We start from the raw sequence: 23345 nt of genomic DNA, 5'->3' as shown, positions 1-23345 counted from the left end.
TGCTGAGCCAGATAACAGGGAGAGAAGAAAAAAAACGCACAATAATGGCGGAAGAATTCTGGCAAATTCCGCCACAGTGTTTATCGAGACAGGTGTTGAATGGAATGGAAAACATGGAGCTTATCAAAGTGCATCACAATCAGTGCTCTGGGTAAATGAATGTCAAATAACCATCACAATTGCGCTTATCTTATCCCACAAACAGGCGGCAGTCTCAGGCATGGTTTAAATATCTCTTTGTGACGATCACGCTTTGTGGCTGCTGCTGCTGCTGCTGGTGTGTTGCTTGGGTCGATCATATTTCTCTACAAATAGCATATGAATTCCAATTCATCCTTTTAATTGGTGACAAAATGTACGACGCTACCCAACTCCCATCCAGATCGTGATCGTGATTCGCTTTGTACTGCCATGAGACATCTCTCATCCTGATGTTCCGATGACATCTCGCGATCGTTTTGGTGCAATTAACCTAACTTTATGATGACGAGTGTTAAAAGCGATTTACGATCACCAGCTTCCTCCGGTCAGCGGTAATGCTCTCTATCTCGGACCTGGGTGATGCACATCCATAATTGGTTCCCGCGATAATATGCATAAGATTTGCGCATCTATGAACAAACGGTGCGATCGGTGCTGCATCTAATCGTGGGAGTTGCTTATCATCATTATTCTACTGAGGCGCACACTTGCAAAGCAGCGTGCCGGTGTGTGCGGAATTGAAAGTGAAGTACTGCGGGACACCGACTAGCCACCATAGTAGGTTCATTCATAGACAGCACCCTGTGTACCGGGTTCGCCAAGCAAAGGCAGTCAAAAGTGAATGAATGAAGTGAAGGTGAGTTAGCGTGACGATTTTGCCTACCGATTTGCGTGGCAGTCGTGCAACGGGTTCGGCTTTGAATGACCATTGGTACTTGGGGTTTGGAATGTTTCGCAATGTTCGGAAGAGATGAATGAAAAGTTGCACAACAATTAGTCGGCGAATGGGTAGCGAAATTGGTTGAGGTTTAGAGTACTGCTTCGAAGTATTCAACTTACTGGCTTATGTACGTATAATGAGAGGATCTTTCTTATGCTGGACGGGGTGTGTGGTTCGACACACACAAAACCAATCGATCATTATCGAACAACAGCAAGCGGACCAGGCGTGTGTTCAGCACAGGAATCAATATGATTTAGAATGTATCTACATTTAAAACCGCATTCACATTGCCCCGCGGAATGGTTTGTAATAAGCGGGAAGAACGACGGCAAATCTTCATCAATCGTGCCAAGTCACTCATTTCACGCTTCACTAGATCCGAAGCCACACAGTGTGGTGTGGCAGCGGTGACCACAGGCTTAGAGTATATGACCCGTCAAAACACAATTATATTTCCAGTATAGACGGCTATCGTTCTTAATGGTAGGATTCTGGAGACGATACTGGGGGAGATTTATGAAGCCTTACATAAATATACGATAAGTCGAAAGTCTCACGGTGGAAGAGAAAGAAGAGATGCTGGAGAAGGAAAGTTACGTACCAGGTAGATAAGACAAGAGTGAAGGAATTAATTTTAGTCTACAACAAGGTACAGTTACTCAAACAATTAAAGGTGCTTATAGATGTCAGATAACTAGTATGCTATAAACTAGCTGTAGACTTGAATGATGTTTGCATTTTATAGTTTTCCTTTTAAATTTTGTAATTTTCAAAAAACTTTTCAAGGCATAATTATTTCAATGATTTAGACGGGAACATCTTCCACAAAATTGGTTTCAAATTACTTAGCATTGTGCGCTTTTGTATTTAAATATTTTTAAACTTTTTATATTTTAATCTTTTGTTTTTGATTCGTTTATTTAATTATTAAATATTCTTGTGTTTTTATATTTTATTTTATGTTTCCAGGTTTCTTTGTTTCAATTTATATTTTTTCCCTATTCTACTTCCTTATTTTTACATTTTATGAAGTGATTCCAGATTTATCTGTAGACTTTTTTTTTGTTTTTTTTTTTAATTTAATTTCTACAACTTACAAGGTCACTTACAACAAATATATAAAGATTTCTTTATGCTAATTTCAATCTCACCAACACAAAGGATGTGTCGTTGAATTTTGGGTAGAATATTGAAAATTATTTCTTTTAATTCGTTGATAAGATGACTATTTGAGTAATTGTAGGAGATACGCACTGATAAGTTGAGCAATAAAATAGGATAGAGTTAGTTGACGTAACTTGAGACAATATTTGATAAATTTTATAATAAACCTTTTAAATTTGTTACAAAGAAACAGATTATTGGCGCAACCCTAACCCAGGTGGTACCTTTAAAAATTTGATCAAACCGAAAGCATATGAACTAATGAAGTGAATGAAGATATAGTCAAATTTCTTTTTGGAAGAAGACGCAATAAATAGTCTAATTTCTATTACGATTAGCAAAGTGTATGTCAAATTGGACCAAAATTGCAAAAATGCACTCTGCCAAACTGAGTAGGCAGAGTCGTTGCCTCCTAATACTACTGCTGCTGCTAATGTGTTGTTTTTGGATCGAGTGCTACCGTTGACAGCAGGAAGCACACGAAACCCCGATCGGATTTACGGGATCTCAAAGCGATCGGATCGAGATCCGGGGACACTGGTGAGGGTGACGTGTGGATTAAAAATAGATCCGATACCGTCGTATGCCAAAAATGTAGATTAAGTAGCGACCGGTAGCCCCGTTGTCTCGTGCGGTTCGTGCATGACGCTCGTAATTGTTCCGTCATGCCGGTGGTGGCTTTAGCAAATTTTGAAGGCAAATGAGGGAAAATGTCTATACTTTACAATTGCTTACCTTTCAAATACTTTGATGTAATATGATTATGTTTTTTCACGGTCAACTCCAAGTTCAGGACTGCTCAGGATAGGAGTTAATTCTGGTTCCGCCTTTCTGCCTGCCCAAACGGTGCTGTTGCTTGAGGGATAGGTTTGCTCCGTAATGTAAGGTTGGGTAAAATTTCGCTGAGTTCGTTAGGTGACGGCCACTGGTGAAATGCATTCAGCTGTTTGGTTCAGACACGCAAGCAAGCAACGGTTGTTTCCGGCACTTGTGTTTTTTACTTTGCTCTAGGACATTTGGTTGAGGGTCAAGTTCAAGGCCCTGCGGTTGAAGCCTTTGCCACGTACCATTAAAACAAGCAAAAGATAAGTAATGCTTCTTGGAACAATCGAGAGAACATTTCGCGACTACTACTACTACTACTACTACTAACACTGCATGGCCTGTTTTCACTATTGTCTAAAATTACGTGCAAATCTTCAAAGAGGGCAAAGAACTGTAAACACTGTCACGAAGCTCAAAACGTTCGGACATACCAGACCCATCAGATGGGTTCTACCGAGGAGTGCCAGAAGAAGGATTATGAATCCCGCGAAATGCCGCATTGAACTGGCTTTCATTCCGACACCGAATAGCGCTAGGTTCCAAACCGATGCACTCGTGCATGGTGCGATACTCACCGGCCAGACCTAGGACACACGAAGGCCAACTCTCTAGGGGACGCGACGGATGCGGTACACCTGCTTTCCCTTTATGCCGGAAAATGAGTTCCTGGGACACGAACACGCGACGCGACAACTATAAGCGATGGACCATCGCCTCGCACTATGAAAAAAGGTGAGTTTCCACGAAAATTTTCCGACCAACCAAATTAAAAGAAAGAGAGGGGGAGAGAGACACTCACAGTGAGAGAAAATGTTTGTTTAGAGGAAAAAAGATCAAACACGTGTGGTTTTGTTGGTGTACGTTGTAGGGATTCGGAAAAGCGATGGTTACTGAGCGTTTCTCGGACAACGGAGATGTAAACATTTCCTCGGGGAACGAGAGATAGCAAAACAACCCCACCACCAGACCAAGAATGCAGAATTTCGCGGGCAAACTTCTTTTTCGCATCTTGTCTCGTTGGGGGATGTGTGACTTTGTCTAATTGAGTTCTAGGAGACGGTGTCACCGTGATCAGAATCCGGCCTGCAAAGGTGGCAAGGTCAATGAATCAGCCGCGTTCGTTCTGTAAAGGTGAAGGGAATGCGCTTACATTATATTGCTGCGGTTTATGATGGAATTATCACAGCGTTTGAGTTTCGTTTGGGGTGTGAGCTATTAAAACTTTTTAATGATCTTGTTAAGTGCACCCATTGCTTACGTTTGGAGTTTGGTACGAGGGTGCAAATCAATGGCGCATGATTAAATATCGAATTGTATACCGTGCGGTCGTTACGGGTACGGATTATTGACTTGGATTCTACCATGCGTAAAAGATTGCAAATTTTTCTAATTTGCGTACAAATATGATTGCTTTTTTAATGCATTTTAAATTTATTTATTTTTATTCAAATTTGAAAACAAAGAAAGAGACTGATTTTAAGTGTATCGCAGATTTAATGGTTCTATCAAATTCCGATTATTATCTCTACATACAGGGCTAGCTATCCCCTTTTCTTCTGCTTCTTCTCTTCAATAACATTTCTGAAATAATTTTAATAAAAGAATAATATAAACTTATCCAAAATTAATCCTCCTACAAATATCACGCGCTGTGTAACGGTAGAATATTTCATTTGAATTGGCGGTCAAAAAAAACCTGTTTGAAATATTTCGTCCAAACCGGTAGAGCTGTCAGATGTGGTAGCCTCGCTTGAAAAGTTTCACGCACATAAACAAAACTTCGATCGAAGGAAGACGCACAAGGAACAGGCGTACAATTTTAGTGATTTTACGATAAAAAGTGAATAAATATTGCGAAATATGGCGCACATACCATCGGCAACGCTGGGCAACAAGAATAAGAAACATTTCCTTGGCGTTCCAGCACCGCTCGGCTATGTAGCTGGTGTAGGCAGAGGGTAAGTATGAACGAAGCATATCCCAAGCCGCTTGTACCGCCGATCTGCAGATAGAAAATCAATAGCTAATGGACGTGTTTTGTTTTTTCTAGTGCCACCGGATTCACCACACGGTCCGATATTGGTCCAGCCCGTGATGCTAACGATGTGTCGTAAGTATGAATTTCTAAAATCGATGATTTCGTGATACAAAATCCTTCCGTTTTTTCATTTGTTTACAGCGACGACCGACATGCACCACCGGCGGCAAAGCGCAAAAAGAAGGAGGAAGAGGAGGAAGATGACGAAGATTTGAACGATTCCAATTACGACGAGTTTAGCGGGTACAGTGGTTCCCTCTTCTCGAAGGATCCGTACGATAAGGACGATGCGGAAGCGGATGCCATCTACGAAAGCATCGACAAGCGGATGGACGAAAAGCGCAAAGAGTATCGTGAGAAGCGACTGAAAGAAGACTTGGAGCGATACCGTCAGGAACGGCCAAAAATTCAGCAACAATTTTCCGACCTGAAGCGTAATCTTATTGCTGTTTCGGAGGAGGAATGGGCCAACCTTCCGGAGGTGGGCGATAGTCGCAACAAGAAGCAACGCAATCCACGGGCGGAAAAGTTTACACCCCTGCCGGACAGTGTACTGTCACGCAATCTTGGCGGTGATTCGACGACGGCAATCGATGGCCGTTCGGGACTTGCTTCAATGATACCTGGGGTGGCTACACCGGGCATGCTAACGCCAAGCGGAGATCTTGATTTACGAAAAATTGGCCAAGCGAGAAATACGCTCATGAACGTTAAGCTCTCGCAGGTGTCCGATTCCGTTGCCGGCCAGACGGTGGTCGATCCGAAAGGCTATCTGACCGATCTGCAGAGCATGATCCCGACGTACGGTGGTGACATAAACGATATCAAGAAAGCGCGCATGCTGCTAAAGAGTGTGCGCGAAACGAATCCGTACCATCCACCGGCCTGGATCGCATCGGCCCGACTGGAAGAGGTGACGGGAAAGCTCCAAATGGCACGCAATTTGATTATGCGCGGTTGCGAACAGAACCCCCAAAGCGAAGACCTTTGGTTGGAAGCCGCCCGGCTTCAGCCACCGGACACGGCAAAGGGTGTAATTGCACAGGCCGCCCGGCGCATTCCGACCTCGGTACGCATCTGGATTAAGGCGGCCGACTTGGAAACGGAACCGAAAGCGAAGCGTCGCGTGTTCCGGAAGGCGCTCGAACACATCCCGAACTCGGTGCGACTGTGGAAGGCAGCGGTCGAGATGGAAAATCCAGAGGATGCCAAGATTTTGCTCTCCCGTGCGGTAGAATGTTGCGGCACGAGCGTAGAGCTGTGGCTAGCGTTGGCCAGGTTGGAAACGTACGAAAACGCTCGAAAGGTGTTGAACAAGGCGCGCGAAAAGATCCCAACCGATCGTCAGATTTGGACCACAGCCGCAAAGCTGGAGGAAGCGAACGGGAACATTCACATGGTGGAAAAGATTATCGATCGAGCGTTGTCCTCGCTCAGTGCGAACGGTGTTGAGATTAACCGTGACCAATGGCTACAGGAAGCGATTGAGGCGGAAAAATCGGGCGCCATCAAGTGTTGCCAGGCGATCGTGCGAGCTGTTATAGCGACCGGAATCGACGAAGAGGATCGCAAACAAACGTGGATCGATGATGCGGAAAATTGCGCCAAAGAAGGTGCGTACGAGTGTGCGCGAGCCGTTTACAGCTACGCGCTGACCGAGTTCCCATCGAAGAAGAGTATCTGGCTGCGGGCGGCTTACTTCGAGAAGAATCACGGAACACGCGAAAGCCTCGAAGCGTTGCTCCAGAAAGCCGTCGCTCACTGTCCCCAGTCGGAAGTGTTGTGGTTAATGGGTGCAAAGTCGAAATGGTTGGCGGGTGATGTACCGGCGGCGCGTGGCATTCTGTCGCTCGCTTTCCAAGCGAACCCCAACTCGGAAGACATTTGGTTGGCAGCCGTTAAGCTGGAGTCGGAAAATGCGGAATACGAGCGTGCCCGACGGTTGCTGGCGAAGGCACGTGCTTCAGCACCAACGCCACGTGTTATGATGAAATCGGCCAAGCTCGAGTGGGCGCTGGACAATCTGGACGAGGCGCTTAGTTTGCTCGAGGATGCGGTTAAAGTTTTCCCCGAGTTTGCTAAGCTTTGGATGATGAAGGGACAGATAGAGGAACAGAAACAGTTGCTGGAACGGGCGGCTGAATCGTACAATACGGGATTGAAACGATGTCCAAATTCGATCCCGTTGTGGCTATTGTTGGCTGCGCTGGAAGAGAAGCGGAATCTGCTCACGAAAGCGCGCTCCGTGTTGGAACGTGGTCGGTTGAAGAATGCAAAGAACGCACTGCTGTGGCTGGCAGCGATACGCATCGAGATACGGGCAGGGATGAAGGATATGGCCAACACGCTGATGGCTCGTGCATTGCAGGACTGTCCGAATGCGGGCGAACTGTGGGCGGAATCAATCTTTCTCGAGGCAAGACCACAGAGGAAAACCAAATCGGTACGCTAAAGGGAATTTCCCTTATTAGTACAGGAATAGGAAGATAGGACAATAACAAATAAACCTTCACTTTTTTTCTGCTTCTTCTGTTTGTTTAGGTGGATGCGCTGAAGAAATGCGAACACGATCCGCACGTCCTGTTAGCCGTATCGAAGCTGTTTTGGAGTGAGCGGAAGCTACAGAAATGTCGCGATTGGTTCAACCGGACGGTAAGTTTACCAAGCGTGCATCCTTATTTCTCACTCTTCAAATAATACCCTTTTCTTTCGTTTATCTTTCCAAAACAGATAAAAATTGATCCCGATTTCGGTGACGCGTGGGCATTCTTTTACAAGTTTGAGCTACAGCACGGTACGGAGCAGCAGCAGCAAGAGCTAATCGAGCGTTGCAATGCGGCTGAACCGAAGCACGGCGAGGAGTGGTGCAAGGTGAGCAAAAACATTGCCAACTGGTGCTTCAAGACGGAGGACGTACTGAAGGCGGTAGTACGTAATCTACCCACACCGATCTAGGTTCTCCTGTAGAACAGTGGAGCTGGATGCATGCTTTTCAACAGAACTATGTTTAAACTTTTTCCTTTACTTCGAGCTCACTATGGCTCTATACGATGTGGTATTAAAATCCATCTAAAATACACATAAGAAGTTAGATTTTATTCCTTTTAGACCTGAATGGAACATATCACAACTATAATTAAAAGCTCGGTTTTTTTTTTAACAAAATAATAGCTAGGAAACATTTGGGCGCTTGTTTAATGACCTGATTCGAACAATTAAAGACCCACTGTTAATGTCCGCTCTCTGTGCCTTGGTTTTTGGAAACATCAAACATCAACCCTTACTGCTTACACACGGAAAAGTTACAGTCACCGACCCCTTTGATATCTTTTGATACAGCCCCGTAGTGTGACTTTCCAATTAACCCGTTCAGTTCCATGACAAATCATCCGGGTGTACGGTTGTTGCTACCAGTCTATGAACGATGGTCAGCCGTAAAAGTTTCGGACGCAAATTACGAACTAGCTTCACGCCCTTGCCGCCCTAAAAGGAGTAAGAGAAGCTCAAGCTTTTTGACATGTTGACGGGTAAAGGAAAATTAATCATCCCTTTCCTTCCACCTCTCGGAGACGCGACCTAACAAAAATGTTCGCTGGAATGTTGGTGACACATGCTTGCCGCCTGGTGCAGGTGTAAATTTATTCACTTCCGCCAACTGTAAGGAAACACCATTGAGGTTTTGTACTTTATGTAAACTTTATAGCATTCATTTGAAGGATAAACTGTCGCGTTTGGTTTGGTAGTAGAATGATTTGAATATTTTATTTCCCAAATGCTGAAATTCTTACCTATCACTACGGTCATCTAACGATCAAACCGCGAAAGATCATTCATTATCAGGCCGCCGCTTACACTAAGTAAAAACTACAATAAAGTTTCAATTCTTAAAATAACAATAAAAATGAGCCAATCAGTCAAAAGAAAGTAAATTTTTATTCCAAAATTGGGTTTTTTATTTAAAAAGAAAGAAATACGCATCCAACGGTATCCAACGCAATCCAAGACGCATCCAACGGTATACCGGACGCCAGGATCAGACCAAAACTAAGCGAATTATCGTCGTTTTTCCAATGTTTTCCTCAATAACTGGGCGGGGGGGTTGAGGGATCGGGTTGGAGTGTTCCGCAAAAATATGCATAGCCTCAAGACGCATCCAACGGTATGCCGGACGCCCGGATCAGACCAAAACTGAGCGAGTGATCGTCGATTTTCCACGGGAATGCTGTTATTTTCCTCAATACATGGATCGGGGGGTGGAGACATCGGGTTGTAGTGTTGCGCAAAAAGATGCACGGCCTCAAGACGCATCCAAAGGTATACCGGACGCCAGGATCGGACCAAAACTGAGTGAGTTATCGTCGATTTTCCAGTGTTTTCCTCAATAACTGGGCGGGGGGTGGAAAGATCTGGTTGGGGTGTTTGGCAAAAAGATGCGCGGGCTCAAGACGCATCCAACGGTATGTCGGACGCCAGGATCAGACCAAAACTGAGCGAGTTATCGTCGATTTTCCAATGTTTTCCTCAATAACTGGGCGGGGGGTGGAGGGATCGCGTTGAGGTGGTAAGCAAAAAGATGCGCGGCCTCAAGACGCATCCTACGGTATGCCTGATGCCAGGATCGGACCAAGAATGAGCGAGTTATCGCCGATTTTCCACGGGAATGCTGCTGGCCGAATTTCCCGGGAATTGCTGGAAAATCCTCCTTAGTCCCTTTCAATAATAAAAATCAGGTTTTGGAGTTTTTTAAAACATAGAAACCAAGAAAGAAACAAAATTGAGGATGAAAATCTTAAAATGTGGAAAACACTCTTAAATTGAGCGGAAAAATATTTGTCATGACGGAAGGAAAATAATTTTCTGACCACTTTTCAAATTTCCATTTGCTACCTTCTCGAATTCATGCTCTCCTGTTACTCCTGGTCAAATTTTGCCGCATCGAAATCCACAAAAATCTGGCACAAAAATCCGGCCAGGAGCGACTGATAGTAACAGGAGAACATGACTTCGAGGAGGTAGCTCGAGCCGACCGAAAAATTCCAAATCCAGTTTTAATTTTCGAAATCCAAGTTAAATTTGAGTTGGAAATTTTAAGTTTGGAATTCAACTTTAAATTTTGCCACGGGATTTTAAAACTGATTTTGGATTTTAAATTTGGATTTGGAATTTTTTGGCCGGCCCGAGCTACCTACTCGAAGTCATGTTCTCCTGTTACTATCAGTCGCTCCTGGCCGGATTTTTGTGGATTTCGATGCGGCAAAATTTGACCCGGAGTAACAGGAGTGCATGAATTCGAGAAGGTGGAAATTTGAAAAGTGGTCAGAAAATTATTTTCCTTCCGTCATGACAAATATTTTTCCGCTCAATTTAAGAGTGTTTTCCACATTTTAAGATTTTTATCCTCAATTTTGTTTCTTTCTTGAAATATGTTTTAAAAAGCTCCAAAACCTGATTTTTATTATTGAAGGGGACTAAGGAAGATTTTCCAGCAATTCCCGGGAAATTCGGCCAGCAGCATTCCCGTGGAAAATCGGCGATAACTCGCTCATTCTTGGTCTGATCCTGGCATCAGGCATACCGTAGGATGCGTCTTGAGGCCGCGCATCTTTTTGCTGAACACCTCAACGCGATCCCTCCACCCCCCGCCCAGTCATTGAGGGAAACATTGGAAAATCGACGATAACTCGCTCAGTTTTGGTCCGATTCTGGCGTCCGGCATACCGTTGGATGCGTCTTGAGGCTGTGCATATTTTTGCGGAACACTCCAACCCGATGTCTCCACCCCTCCACCCAGTTATTCTAAGAAAAAGGGGTTTTCCTCAATAACTTAGCGTAACCCAGAATGCTACTTGGTTACTGGGGAGCAGTTTTCCGAAAGGAGGACCCCTTTAGCCCGTGGAAAATCAACGAAACTCGCTGCGGAGTAGCGCTTCGTGTGGAACGCCTGTACGGGGTGTCCTGCAGGACAAATGCTTGGATCAGAGGGTTCAATTACAAAATTTTTCATTCCAAAGAACAACATTATCCTTTCCAATTTAATGACCAGTTTAATGTACGATTTACTTTCGTTTACAAAGCATCTCCCACCGAGAAAATATACACCGAAACGTGTACTTGCCACTTGCCATGGTAAGGTAAGATGTAGATGTCCTAGGAAAACGATCTTGGGCGATTGTTATTCAATCACACAGCCATTTATTTACTCAGCCAATCGAATCGTACCAGCATCCATTCAATCATCAGGACCGGACCAACCGAACGCGATTCATCCTTTTCCACTGTTTGTGGGTTATTGTGGTTTCTTTCATCCTGCTTGAGGAAATCGGACGAGCCTCTGTCTGTCTGTGAGTGTGTGTGTCCGTGGCCATGATACAGCCAACAGACTGCGATGTAGACAAACAGCGACTCTAACCGAAGCGGAACGTGATTCTTCGATTTATACACAAGGCGGGCGGGCTTGGAATTTCTTCTGGCCATAACGTGACAGACGGACGGACACAAGCTGTCCCATAAGGGAGGGAAGGGAGGTTTGCGGTTTCCAGCAAAGGTTCAGTGACAGTGCACGGAACCGTAGAAACTCTCGGCTGCCGGACGATGGCTTGGTCACGTCACGGAAATAGTTACCGATGGTAAATATTTATAACGAAATGGCTACAACACGGATCCGGTCGGGAAGCAAGTGTAAAGCGTAATTGATTGTGTGGAATTGCACTTTTGGAGTCGAACGAGGTGGCTCGATTTGATTGTGGGAGCAGTCGAGCGAAGTAGAATGTGGTGCGGATGCGTTATCTGTACTTCAACTTTATTGAACTAAAATTTGAATAACTATTTAATCGGCTTAATGTTTGAGACCCTGCCACAATTCGGGTTAAATGAGCGAATTTGGGTTATTTGGAAGTATAGCGCACCAAAAGCGGAGAAGTTTTGGCCCATCAATTTGCCGGCCAACAGTTTAAAACATTTAGAAAATTCAGCTGAGGCTCTCCATGTCTGGCAGTGTTTATGGCTTCAAAGGTAAGTTCAAACTGAGGACTCACAAAGCTTGGACGGTCCCAGCTGAAGGACGAGTTGAAGATCATGCGAGGGTACAGTAGCGGATCAAGGTGTTTGGAGGCCCGTGACGGAATGGATATTCGGATATGGGGATATGTAGTAGCGGGGCTTTATCAAAATGAAGCTCCTCTCTCTGGCGAAGCCTTCCTTGATCGGCAAGGCCCCTAGCGGCCGCAACCTTCACAGCCGAGCGTTCTGAAGATCATTACATCGATCCTGATCCTGAAAAAATACTTTAAAACTAATTCACATCAATTCCCAGCTGGTGAGTTTTACATCAAAATTCAACTTCAATAAAATGTTGTTAGCCTCGCAGTTAAAAAGATTAAAAATAAATACCAAAATCCCTTCGCTTGCCAAGTCACCGTTTGCCATGTTGGGTGTATTGTAGCCTACACCGTAACATTTTTATCTACATTGTTCTTTCCAACATGGTCGCCAAGTCGCTTGTATTTAAACGTTATGAATTGGGAAGTTTCGTGGAAAAGCACAGAACAAGTACCAACAAACAAACAAACAATCAACCATCCCTCCGTCCTCCTCCTGCGCACTCATCCACCGTGCTATTAACGGTATTACACAGTTTTATTATCGTTTTTATTTTTAAACCTACCATGCTTCCTTTTTTGGTCCTCATGCATTAAAAAATAGTATTGTGTCCTCGCGGCTTGGCAACATGGAACATTTATTTTCCGCCTTCTTCAGCTAGCTGGTTGCCTCGGGACATTTTCCGTAGCACAACACATCCACAGCGTGCATCCGTGGGCACGGTTACGGAAGATCGGTGCTGACCGGTTGTTGGACGTAGCAAGCATTTGATGTGTTGATGTGACTTTAGATTTGTTGTTTAGAAATTTTACAAAAATAAAACTTTACAGCACAATGTTCGTTAAAAATATTAAAATAGAAAACTCATTTCGTTCAAAACTATGTTACGCTCAGGACATGGTTTCCGTGCTGGTTGCTGTGTACCGTCTGCGTCTGTGAGCCGGGCAAGCCAACGATCAAGTTGAAGCTGTTTGTTTGTGCTCCTACTCTGCGTAAATTTGTCCGGTCCGGGAACGAGATTATAAAGTTTAGAACACTGGGTAAAGGTAAATATTTGATCTATTTTCACCCACCAATCCTGTCACCCGCCCCAGCCAGAAAGATTAATTGAGCATCGTTTCTCATAACCGTTTGTGTACTTTACACACATCGTTTGAGGTGAAGAACGAAGGTGTGCTGTAGTACAATATATTTAATATTTAATACAAAATCTCTCTTGTATCGAATTCTAGTATATAAACATAAATCTAACATTAAAAAACTGATCTCATAAATGTACTAACGCATATAACTACAGCATAAGAATCAAGTAAAAATGAAACGTAAAGAAAATGGCCCACAAAAAGAGAAACATTTACCTTCACATCCTTGGTGCTGTGACTACGAAAATACATAAAGCCTTTGTAAGTATTTCGGATATTCTTTCTGTAACAACCATTGTCTAAAAATTGTAATATGATACACAAGCTTCAAACGGAAATTTAAGGATATTTTTTCTTTTTTTATGAAACAAATAGTTAGTAAAAAGCAGAAGTGTAAAAGTATATAAATTCTAAACTATAGATGAAAGCATGGGTAGAAAAAAACGGGATGGCCTTTACCTTAACAATTGTAGTTTATTATAGTTCGAGAAAGGACAAATATATTAATTCACACATAAATGGCACACACAAAAAATCGTTAGGCTGTTGATAGAAAATATAGACTTAAAATTTAATATAACAAGGATTGATATTATTTAAAAAATAAGAAAGAGCATATAAACATGGAAAACCAATTGGAATAGAAACCTTGGTATCATGACCAGGATACTGCAAACCTTCAATAAACTGTTCGGATATTTCTCATGTCTTTTTGGTGTCAATTGGAATAAAACTGCTCACTTAAGAATGACAAGAAACAACACTCAACTACACAAACTGTTTAAAACATTTAACGAATCATCATCCTTGGCGTACCGATCTGCGCACGTTTATTGAAACCCATGTATAATATATGCATATACTTGGAGCGAGTAGTCTCCAACTCCTTTTCCGTGGTTCCATGTCGTTTTCCTACACACACACACACATACACCTAACTGCTGCTTCCCTGTACTATCATTCAAAGATTTGTGCCGAATCGTTTTGCCCTTTTCCCATCGCTATCGCATACATTCTCCTCTGTATTTGTGGCTTTTTCTTCCGTTGCTTTACTTCCCGCATTTTACACAATCTTTGCTTACAACGAAACGCGTTACAAAATGGTACAAATACGGGCGGAGAAGGGTCGGTTGGTTTCCAACATTCATACATCTAGTGCAAAACACTACTTCTACATAAACAGCAAACATTCAATTGGGAGGGAGTTTTCCGTGCATTCCCCTGTGGTCTTTTTCCTTGCCCATTTTGCTTGTCATCGTTTACGCCACCCTGTTTGGTCGAGTTTGGTGACCCCCTTTTTTGCCTATTTGCCAGTTCGCAGGAATTTTCTAAGGTGTTGGTGCACTGTATTTCCCCCGCTCCTTTTGCCCTTTGATTTGAGCGCCAAAAGAACTCGCCAAAGAAATTAAACGAAAATGAGTGCAAAAAATTAAACTTAAATAAAGGATGCCCCACCAGATCTTAGAGCACACGCACGATCGTTTGTTAGTCCAGTAAAGAAGAATAAAAAAAGGACCTAGAATTTTCCAATTTTCTTTTTTCACTCCCATTTATTCTTTGCCTAAAGAAAAAAGAGTTAGCAGCTTCCAATCTCACGGAAGAAAGTGGCCTCCGGTGGGAAATCGATTCTCTTTTGTGCCATGTGTGTGTTTTTATGTGTTTTCAACGCTATCATTTCGGGAAAATATAATTACTCTGATCAAATTTTCCACACGAACAACCTGGTTCTTCTCGAGAACCCTCACGGGGTAGTATCGACGACGTGGAAGGCATAACAATAACCCAAGGAGAACCCAAGGAGCCAACAAAAAGGAAAAGACAACCGAGAGAAAGAAGGATTATAAAATTATTTCATTTGCTTATTTTAACGATTCTTGCCAAGGGCTCGCCAGCAAAGCGAAGCTGGTTTTATACCTTGGAATGCGTAAGGAAAAGTTATCGAATTTCGGTGTCATTCAACCGTGTTACAAATCCGTGGGAAAAAAACCCATCCAAGCTGGATTGCCGATCGCGGAGGCTGTACGTGCTGGCGCATTTTTTTTCACTTCACATCTTCCTTTCCAAATGTGATTAAAATTGATCTTGTTTTTTGGGAACTCAAGAAAACAAAAACTTTGTACACCTTTTTTCTAAGCTTCTAAGAAAAAATGGCCTGTTTTGCGTTTCATTTCGTTGGTCCACAACACTTCGTATGCAATAAAAACGGGAGAGGAAGTCCCAAGTCTTCACGTGATTCTAATGACGATAAGGTGCCAAACAAATTGTGTTTTTTCCATTAGAAAAAACCCTGGTGTGACGGGAAAACATTGGTATTGGTGTGGTTATTTGTGTGAGGCGCATTACGGCAGTTTACTCATATAGTTAAAGGATGTGTGTATATGTATATAGGTATATATAGGTATGTATAAGTTATTTCCTTAGCTTTTTTGCAATCACTGGCGTGGCGTTACGTGCTGGTTTGGTATAATTTCTAATAAGGAGTTTTTTTTTTCATATAATAGCGGATTTTATGCCAAAAATCCTAACTTCCCATTATTCCATTTTTATCGATGAGGTAAACGTATAACAGCTTGTGCTTGTGTGTTTTTGTTTTACTCCTCCAAAATGAGTGTGCGTGGTGCGGGGGTTCTCTCGGATAGGAGTAAGACTTATAATAGGAGCCTTGTTGTTATGCTTTTATTAACCTACGGAACATCATCCGAAACTAAACCGGAACTCATCCGGCAGATAATCCGATTACTTAACCGCCCTCTTTTGTGGTGCACGCACCGTTCCTGCCGAGGTGATTATACGTTTGTGGGGTTTAAACTTTAAATCTCTTTCCTTAGGCGCCGCTACGCTATTCCGCTCGTTTCGTGTTTGCTTCCTGCTGTAATCAATTTATAAAGCTCGCTACCCTTTTCCGTTTCTTGAAGAAGGTACATCCTTTACCTTGCCTTGCTTTTTTATGTTTATTATTTTTAAATATTCATCTTTCCGGCAACAACGTTCCCTGCTGCTTGCTGTGGATGGATGAGTGAAGCAAGGAACGGTTTTAGTTTGAAATGAAAATATATCCGTGCTACATCGCGATTGCATACGGTCAGGCGTTTGCTTTTACAGTGCTCGAAAATGTTCTCCAAAAACATGCAGAGGCACACCACCCACTAACCCCGTCATCCACCTGTTTGCTTTAAATATGTGCCCCCGTTTTTCTTTCTGGTGTGATTCACTTCTTTTCAAATTCATTAAATCGTCTCTACAAATCTAGCGTTTACACCATGTTGCTTATGAAATTTTGTTTTCTTTAAATTCTTACAAAATGTATGTAAATGGTTTCCCTCATATTTCGTTCCGTTTTTGCTGCTGGAATGGCTGTGCTTGTGCTTGCAAACCTGCATCGTTCCATCATGTTCCATGTTCAATTCACCAAACGTGTGAATTGAATCGATTAGTATTTTTCGTACTATGATTTAAAAAGATTTTCTTTTAGATTTCCCTACGCAAAATTAAAGTTCAAATCAAAGCTTCCTATAATTGTGAATAGTTTTGCACAATTTTTGTCGGTTAAAAGGGAACAAAAACCTAAAAATCTGATTGCAATTGAATTAATGTCAATTTTCATCATTCTACTCTGCACGTGTGTCGTGTCTGTGTATTAATGCTTATGCTCCCACCAACCAACCCCGCTTTCTTCCGCTCTAATTTTCGTTGTACAATGGATTCGGATATCTTTAGCTTTCCTTTTGCCCAAGGTTTAATACAATGCGCACCACCACATACCGACAGGAAGAGCTTATTTACTCTAATTCTTCGCTTTATTTGCCTCCACCCCGTTGACGACAACGACCTGAATTGTATATCATTCTGCGTTTGCAGGTTTTTTTTTGTTTTGTTTTTCCCTTTCCTTGTTTGCTTCAGCACCAAAAACAAAACGCGTTGAGAAAAGTAGAGACGTCGGAAATAAAAGGAAAATAAAAACGATAGCAATTAGGCGATAAGAAGAGCCAGGCTACGGGAACAGCTGCATTGTAGCGGTGTTGGTGGAACGTGTTCCGGTGGAAAGGTTTTTTTTTCTCCCCTACCTAAACGCTGAAAGCAGGACGATTCATTGTTCTGCAGCACCATCCGCCATTTCATGGTTAGAGGTTAGAGACAAATTAGAGCACACCAACACTCGATGCGATTGTGGGAGAAGCTGCGATAGGGGGATACAATTTTATGGTTCGTTTTCCTTCTTCTTCAACTCACACAGACACATACAGACGGCGGACAGAAAGATAGACAGCTGCTGCAACGGTTTATCCCTGCGGCTAATCTCGCTTGACTTTGTTGCCGTTTCCAGCACCATTTGTGGGTCAACGTTTTCACATATTAATTAAAACCCGTTTCCTGTCGTCTGGTGTCGGTGTGTGAGGCCTTGCTGCTAGTCATTCATCCAGCACATCCCCAGGCAGTATCGCTTATTTCTATCGTCAGCTTACTAAGTTGGTCAGCAAAAGGTAACCTCAAACTCTACTTTAAGATGGTGTGTTGCAGCAGCTCATCCTTATCGTTTTGCCTTTCTGTTGGCTATGTTATTTTGGCCAATTTTGCCAGACCAACCAGTACGCATACACACACACACATGAAGCAATAATCGATTATTTGTGCATTTTAATGGAGCACTGTTACGCGCTGAAATTAAGCAGAGTGGAACAGAGGTGTATCTTTGCCAACGATCCACCTCCATTTGGATCGCTGCTGTGCGCTGGTCGTTCGTTGCCCTATCTAATAAACAAAAATACTGAACTTATTACCGACGGTTAAACTAAACGGACCACCACTTTTCCTCTTCTTCTAATTTCTCTGCGTTCGATTTCGTATCCGCACACTACTGTAACTGCTGCATGCACTCATCATCATCCTACGCAAAATCGAACGATATATCGGGCCACCGGCGTGAATCGTGCTTCCCTTTCGCAGCAGCTGCATACTGCTGCTGCTGGTGGAGCTGATCCGGCGCCGGCTCGTTCCACCGACCCTAATGGAGCCGGTGGGGTCCATCGTCATGGCTCATGCACGTTTCCCAGCGCGAATGCTTTTCCGGCGTTAGGTGCGTTATCTGCACGTGGATTGCCTGCACCTTCTCGTACTTGGGCGGTATCGAGCAGAGCCGATAGCTGACCTCGTCCCCGGGCAGCGGCACGTACTCACCCTCGATGCTGCATGGGTAAAAACCGAACAGATATTACCGATTATTACCGAACAAGCAGCCGCTCACAAACAAAACACATCGAACAAAAAAAAATACACACACACACACACAATAGGATACTTACTCGGAAATATGCACAAAGATGTCGTCACCGCCGCCGTTCGGGGTGATGAAACCGTGACCTTTGCTTCGGCTGAACGATTTCACCTTACCCTCCTCGATTGGGTTGCGCATCGCACGGTCAGACCTGTGGAAGGTGGAGAAAGGAAAACCAATTTAAAAATCGAGTGTCTGCGATGGATTTGATATCAAAATTTACAACGAAACACAATCATGAAAAGCTGGAACACGCTTGCTGCTTTTCGGAAGGCTTTCATCAGTTCAGTTTTCGTTTGCAAGCAACAAATGGTTTCGACTCGTAAAAGATTTCTTTACCGTACCATAAAAAGACACAGCTGAAAAGCTTTTTTCCAAAAAATGCTCATAAACTTAAACTTCGTTCAGATGGGGGAAAGGTAAAAACTATACCATTCTTGGCTTGATTTGATTGGATGGCGGTAAATTTCCACTAAAAGGAAAACTAAAACGTCTCTTCCTTGATGGATGTATGCATGCAATCTGCATCCTCGCTTTTGCAGTAGGTCGAATTAAGTTTTCAAAGCTTCTTTCCAAGTGCAGCACACGAGAGAACATGCGTGTGTGTGAGTGTGTGAAGGTAAAGTTTTATTTCTGTCAGCCGCATGCTCACTGGTTGTGATGGAGACGCCTGGTGTTTTGTACGTGCGAGTGCATCTTCACTCCGACACACTGCCTGAAGTGGTTCTCGCTCTGCAATCATCTCTGACATACGATGGTGGAAAAGGTACCAACCACCGTCACCGTGTGCAAACATTAATTATTGCTGAATATTTTGCCTTGGTTCACATACAGTTGCTAACAAGCAAATATGAGTCGTTCTGAAATTGATGCGACGCATTTTTTATTGATTGAACAAATGATTTATTTTTTATTTATTTATAATAACTCCATACTATGAGGTATCTAAATACCGTAAGGTTGCCTAATAAATTTGTATTTATTATTATTTGTAGAAATATTTTTATTGACTTCCAAAACACTGAACGAAGACAATCCTCGAATTATTTAAACTCTTCCATGCTATTGCTCAAAAATGTGCTAACAGCTTAGTGGAATCCCCTTGGATTCCATCTGAGCTCGCGATCTGAACTCTAGAATAAGAAGAGTTTCTGGCGTTTCTAGAGTTTCTAGAGTTCAAAAAATCTACCGAGGTCTGAGGAGTTCTTAAAAGATCGATCGATTTCAGATCGATAGTATACAATGACTTCGTGCCCTTCTAAATGGCGTACACTTATGTCGATGTTTAAAAAGAAGACTATGTATTAGCGATGATGCACTTTTATTAAAGCAAATAGTTAGAAAGCTATTTTCTCAACGCTCCATAATTAACTCGCTAAACTAAACCGAGAAATGGATTGAAGGCAGTATTCCACCAATTTTAGGCTATCCCACAAGAACAGCTCGCAGTTACAAATTAAGAACATCTTGCAGATACGTCCACACAACAAAAACACTCCTTTTCCCTTCCCTGAACTTCATTAATTAAGCGCAATAAAATGTTCGCATATTCTTGGCGTATTTGGTGGACAAACAACAACAACACGTATCAAATTGCGACGAAGAGCATTTGTTTTCCGAGTACAGTAATTGATATGTTTTGTTTTTCTTTTTCTGGAATGAATGAAGCCAAACATGGACTTTCTTCGAAAGGGAGAAGTAAAAGCACAAACTTCAATCGATTCGAAGACGAGCACCGTAAGCACCTGTCGCAACCAAAGCAGCTGCCTAATTAGTGTCTATCTTCGAGTTTGAGTATCCATTAGTGTATCACTAAGTTTGCGTGGCCCAAATTTGCAGACTGCTGCATAACGGGCAAGAAAATGGAGTGACGATGATGTACTTGTTCCGGGGTTCCAATTTCACAGAAGGTACGGTACGGTACGTTTACATTCCCTGTTGATATTACATAGTGCGGTTTACTCCCTGTCATTTAAGTATATGCAGCTAAGGACTCTTGCTTAGCTCACATCACGCTGTTAAAGCTAATGGCAATGATTGGATCATAAGGGGTTTTTGTTCCAAAATTGTCTACGCCTGTTTGATTTTATGCTGTAATAGCACTGCTTGGAAATGAAAGCATTCGACCCATCATACTTCACACACACACACACATACACTGCAGTAAGCTTTATTTCTCAGCATTCAATATAAATGGCTCACGGAAAATGTGGCCCCAAATATCCCTCAGGTTGATGGGTGATTAGGTTTGCGGACACACAATTTATCATAAACACACGCGTTCGCTAATTACGTTATCTGCTCATCACGAAACAAACAAGATTTATAGCAGCTTTGGTGGGTGGCCCACGCACACATTCAACACTCAACGGAAAATAGGGACAGGTGAAATGTTGGGCGATCGTTAAATGTGTTTCCACATCAATCAGTGCTGGGATGGCAGGCAGGACCGTGATTAAGTTAGTATAATTTGAAGCAGGAATATAATTTTGATTATCGCCTGTCCCAAAAATTGTATGACGGGGCAAGAATAAACGGTTATAATGATAAAAAAATAGTTTTTTCGCTGTTATTATGTGTTGTACAAGGATCTGGCGACGCACACACACACACACACACAAGTAAACGAAAAATGCAGTGAAACCTTTGACCACAACAACGAAATAACGCTTCGTAACGGTTTTTTTAAACGGTCTGAACTAGATTTCGGTAAAATCAGCGAAAATGGAGTGAAGTTCGTGTTTGTCTGAGGAGCACCATGTATTATTACAGGGACAGTAAGCAATAAGAATGTAATTGGTGATAGATGCGACAGACCGTTCCCCCTTAGTAAGGGCTAGCTATCCAACTACGTGGCATCAATAATTCACGCAAGCCATTTAATGGAAGGGAAAACCGAATACGTCGTCAAGCCAACAAGGAGAAGAATAAGAAGATGTCATGGATTGGTCAAGTGCGCTCTATTATCTGCTTCCTTGGTCTCGTGTCACTTCCTTACCCACATACCGTACTAGGTGTTTGTTATTCGGACTGGAATCCCTTCAACAAAGGTGAGTGACGGCGCAGCGCGTTTTTTTTACAAATTTAAAATTAATAGATAAAATGAAATAAATGCATCCCACGATAGCTTAAACTATTAGGAAGTGATTGACTATGATTGAAGCTTTGGTACCGCCCAATTCTCTGTAATATTTGTCTATTTTTCGTAATTGCAAATAAATCAATAAATCATTTCAATTTCTACTAGAAAAAAGCCATCTGGCGTTCTCGCTGCACTACAAAAATTTGAGAGCACAGAATCGTGCACAAAAACAAGCAAGCAAGGGAATTCGTCTCAACCAGATAAGGTAAGAAACCTACCGAACAGAGACGATACTGCTAAAAAGGATTTTGAAAGTACCCAAAAACAAAAAAAACCCGGAATTGTAGCGTCCTCTTTCTAGCTCATTCTATGCACAAGCTCGGAAACAGGAAAGATACACACGACACGGAATTAGCGAAGTGCAAATTTCCCCACTTCCTAAGAGCTAGAGGGGGCTAGCTCCTCCACTGCGGATGCGAAGGACTACAAAAAATTATCCTTTCAAAGTTGAGTGACTTTCTGACAAGTCTCGCTGCTCATGAATGATGCATAACTTTGACATGCTGCCGCTGTTGCACCATTGTTGCGCTGCGGCTCTGTTTGCATCCCTACACGACTGGCCACGGCTCACCGGCTCACAGTTTGTTACTTGAACAAACACAGCCAATGTGCCATGTACGTTCGTTACTTAAAAACTGATAGGAGGAATCAAAGCGGGCAAAAAATGTCTTGTACAACAATAAATCTCTAGAATTTTTTCTAACGCAAGATGTAACATGTTTTTCCATAATCTTGTACAAACGAGATTAGCAGCCATTTTGTAGATGGAAGCCGACTATGCGTGACAGGTGTTAAACGGATAACAAAGTGTCACTATTACCCGATACCGTGGCACTACCGATTTCGTTTGCTGTTTCCCACCCGGATAAGAATCCCCTTTTAAGCGATCGTTCGTAAACACTTTCCATCTCACCATCGCCATTAAAGCCAGTCGTGTGTTGCTCCCACGGGCTAGGATCATTGACTGTTGCCGAGTTTCCTTGCCTCCCTTTCCATAAGCTTCCTTCCATTTTTCTTTTCCAAAGGACACTGTTCTACCATATATTCACGACCAGCACAAAGTGAAGCGGTGAAAGCATTCCTGGACGATGCCAAAAGCCATTGAGGGAGGCAGGTTGGTGTCTGTGTTTTTTTTTCTACTTATGATACGGTGGAGCAGAGAGAGGCAACATTTTTCATCGTTTCCAAGGCTAGCAGCAAACGGAGGAAGCATTCAGGTGGCTTCTTTTTCATCTTCAGTCTGCAGAATCTGCTTAGCATGAGTAAGGAATACACCATGAGCTTTTAGCCAGGCTGACGTACACCAATGCAGGAAGTATTTTCCACCTTTTCAACACCTTGATCGATGGTGTGGCACAACAAAGGAACATTCTTTATAATACTCTCTGCTGCATGTTTGTTTCATTATTTTACGCCTTGTTTGATCATTTGTGCCGAAGAAATAGGAATTTTTTATAGTAGAATTAATAGAAAACGAAAAGTATTTGCAATAAGTAAATTTTCCCTACTTTCCATCACGGTTATTTCCAATCATCAGGCAGCTTTTATCGCCCGAACAAGTTTAGAACAAAGCCACAGTTTAATCAATTTCTCTCCACATCCTCGTTGAAAATGGCGTGAAAGCTTTTAAAAGCTTCGAATCAATATTTTGGACGAACTATCATTTTGTTCGAATGATCATCATGCGGCCCGATACTGGATACTTCATCCCTCTCCCTCGCTCTTCCTCTGTACTCTTC

The 23345-nt window shown here is 42.7% G+C and overlaps 4 protein-coding genes across 6 annotated transcripts in view; 3 read left to right on the top strand and 1 right to left on the bottom strand.

Annotated features, from left to right (window-relative positions):
- Positions 1-23345, top strand: part of LOC126561112 (gamma-soluble NSF attachment protein) — a 487575-nt gene that overhangs the window by 73458 nt on the left and 390772 nt on the right. The gene's annotated exons all lie outside the window — the stretch shown is intronic.
- LOC126562375 (arginine kinase) overlaps positions 1-23345 on the top strand; it is a 310846-nt gene that overhangs the window by 107307 nt on the left and 180194 nt on the right. The window lies entirely within an intron of this gene.
- Positions 4733-7917, top strand: LOC126561566 (pre-mRNA-processing factor 6). Its single transcript, XM_050217790.1, has 5 exons — positions 4733-4872; positions 4965-5024; positions 5094-7395; positions 7494-7604; positions 7683-7917. Exons 1-5 carry the CDS (start codon positions 4775-4777, stop codon positions 7905-7907), a joined length of 2796 nt encoding a protein of 931 aa, XP_050073747.1. The 5' UTR covers positions 4733-4774; the 3' UTR covers positions 7908-7917.
- The window catches only part of LOC126563195 (cold shock domain-containing protein CG9705), a 186540-nt gene continuing 181259 nt past the window's right edge, over positions 18065-23345 (bottom strand). The window contains exons 3-4 of the mRNA XM_050219821.1: positions 18493-18615; positions 18065-18375 (exon numbers count right to left, since the gene is read on the bottom strand). Coding sequence (XP_050075778.1) covers positions 18195-18375; positions 18493-18615 — 304 coding nt within the window. The 3' untranslated portion in view covers positions 18065-18194. The remainder of the gene's footprint in view (positions 18376-18492; positions 18616-23345) is intronic.

Source organism: Anopheles maculipalpis, chromosome 3RL, assembly GCF_943734695.1.
Source record: "Anopheles maculipalpis chromosome 3RL, idAnoMacuDA_375_x, whole genome shotgun sequence".
Classification (NCBI taxonomy): domain Eukaryota; kingdom Metazoa; phylum Arthropoda; class Insecta; order Diptera; family Culicidae; genus Anopheles; species Anopheles maculipalpis.
This window is presented reverse-complemented; position numbering and strand designations above follow the sequence as displayed.

What these genes read in the sequence shown, in the direction of transcription:
- LOC126561566 (XM_050217790.1), top strand. Translation starts at nt 4,775, where the DNA reads ATGGCGCACATACCATCGGCAACGCTGGGCAACAAGAATAAGAAACAT. An exon ending in CACAGAGGAAAACCAAATCG is followed by an intron (nt 7,396 to 7,493) that starts GTACGCTAAAGG and finishes CTGTTTGTTTAG; the next exon opens with GTGGATGCGCTGAAGAAATG. An exon ending in GCGATTGGTTCAACCGGACG is followed by an intron (nt 7,605 to 7,682) that starts GTAAGTTTACCA and finishes TTTCCAAAACAG; the next exon opens with ATAAAAATTGATCCCGATTT.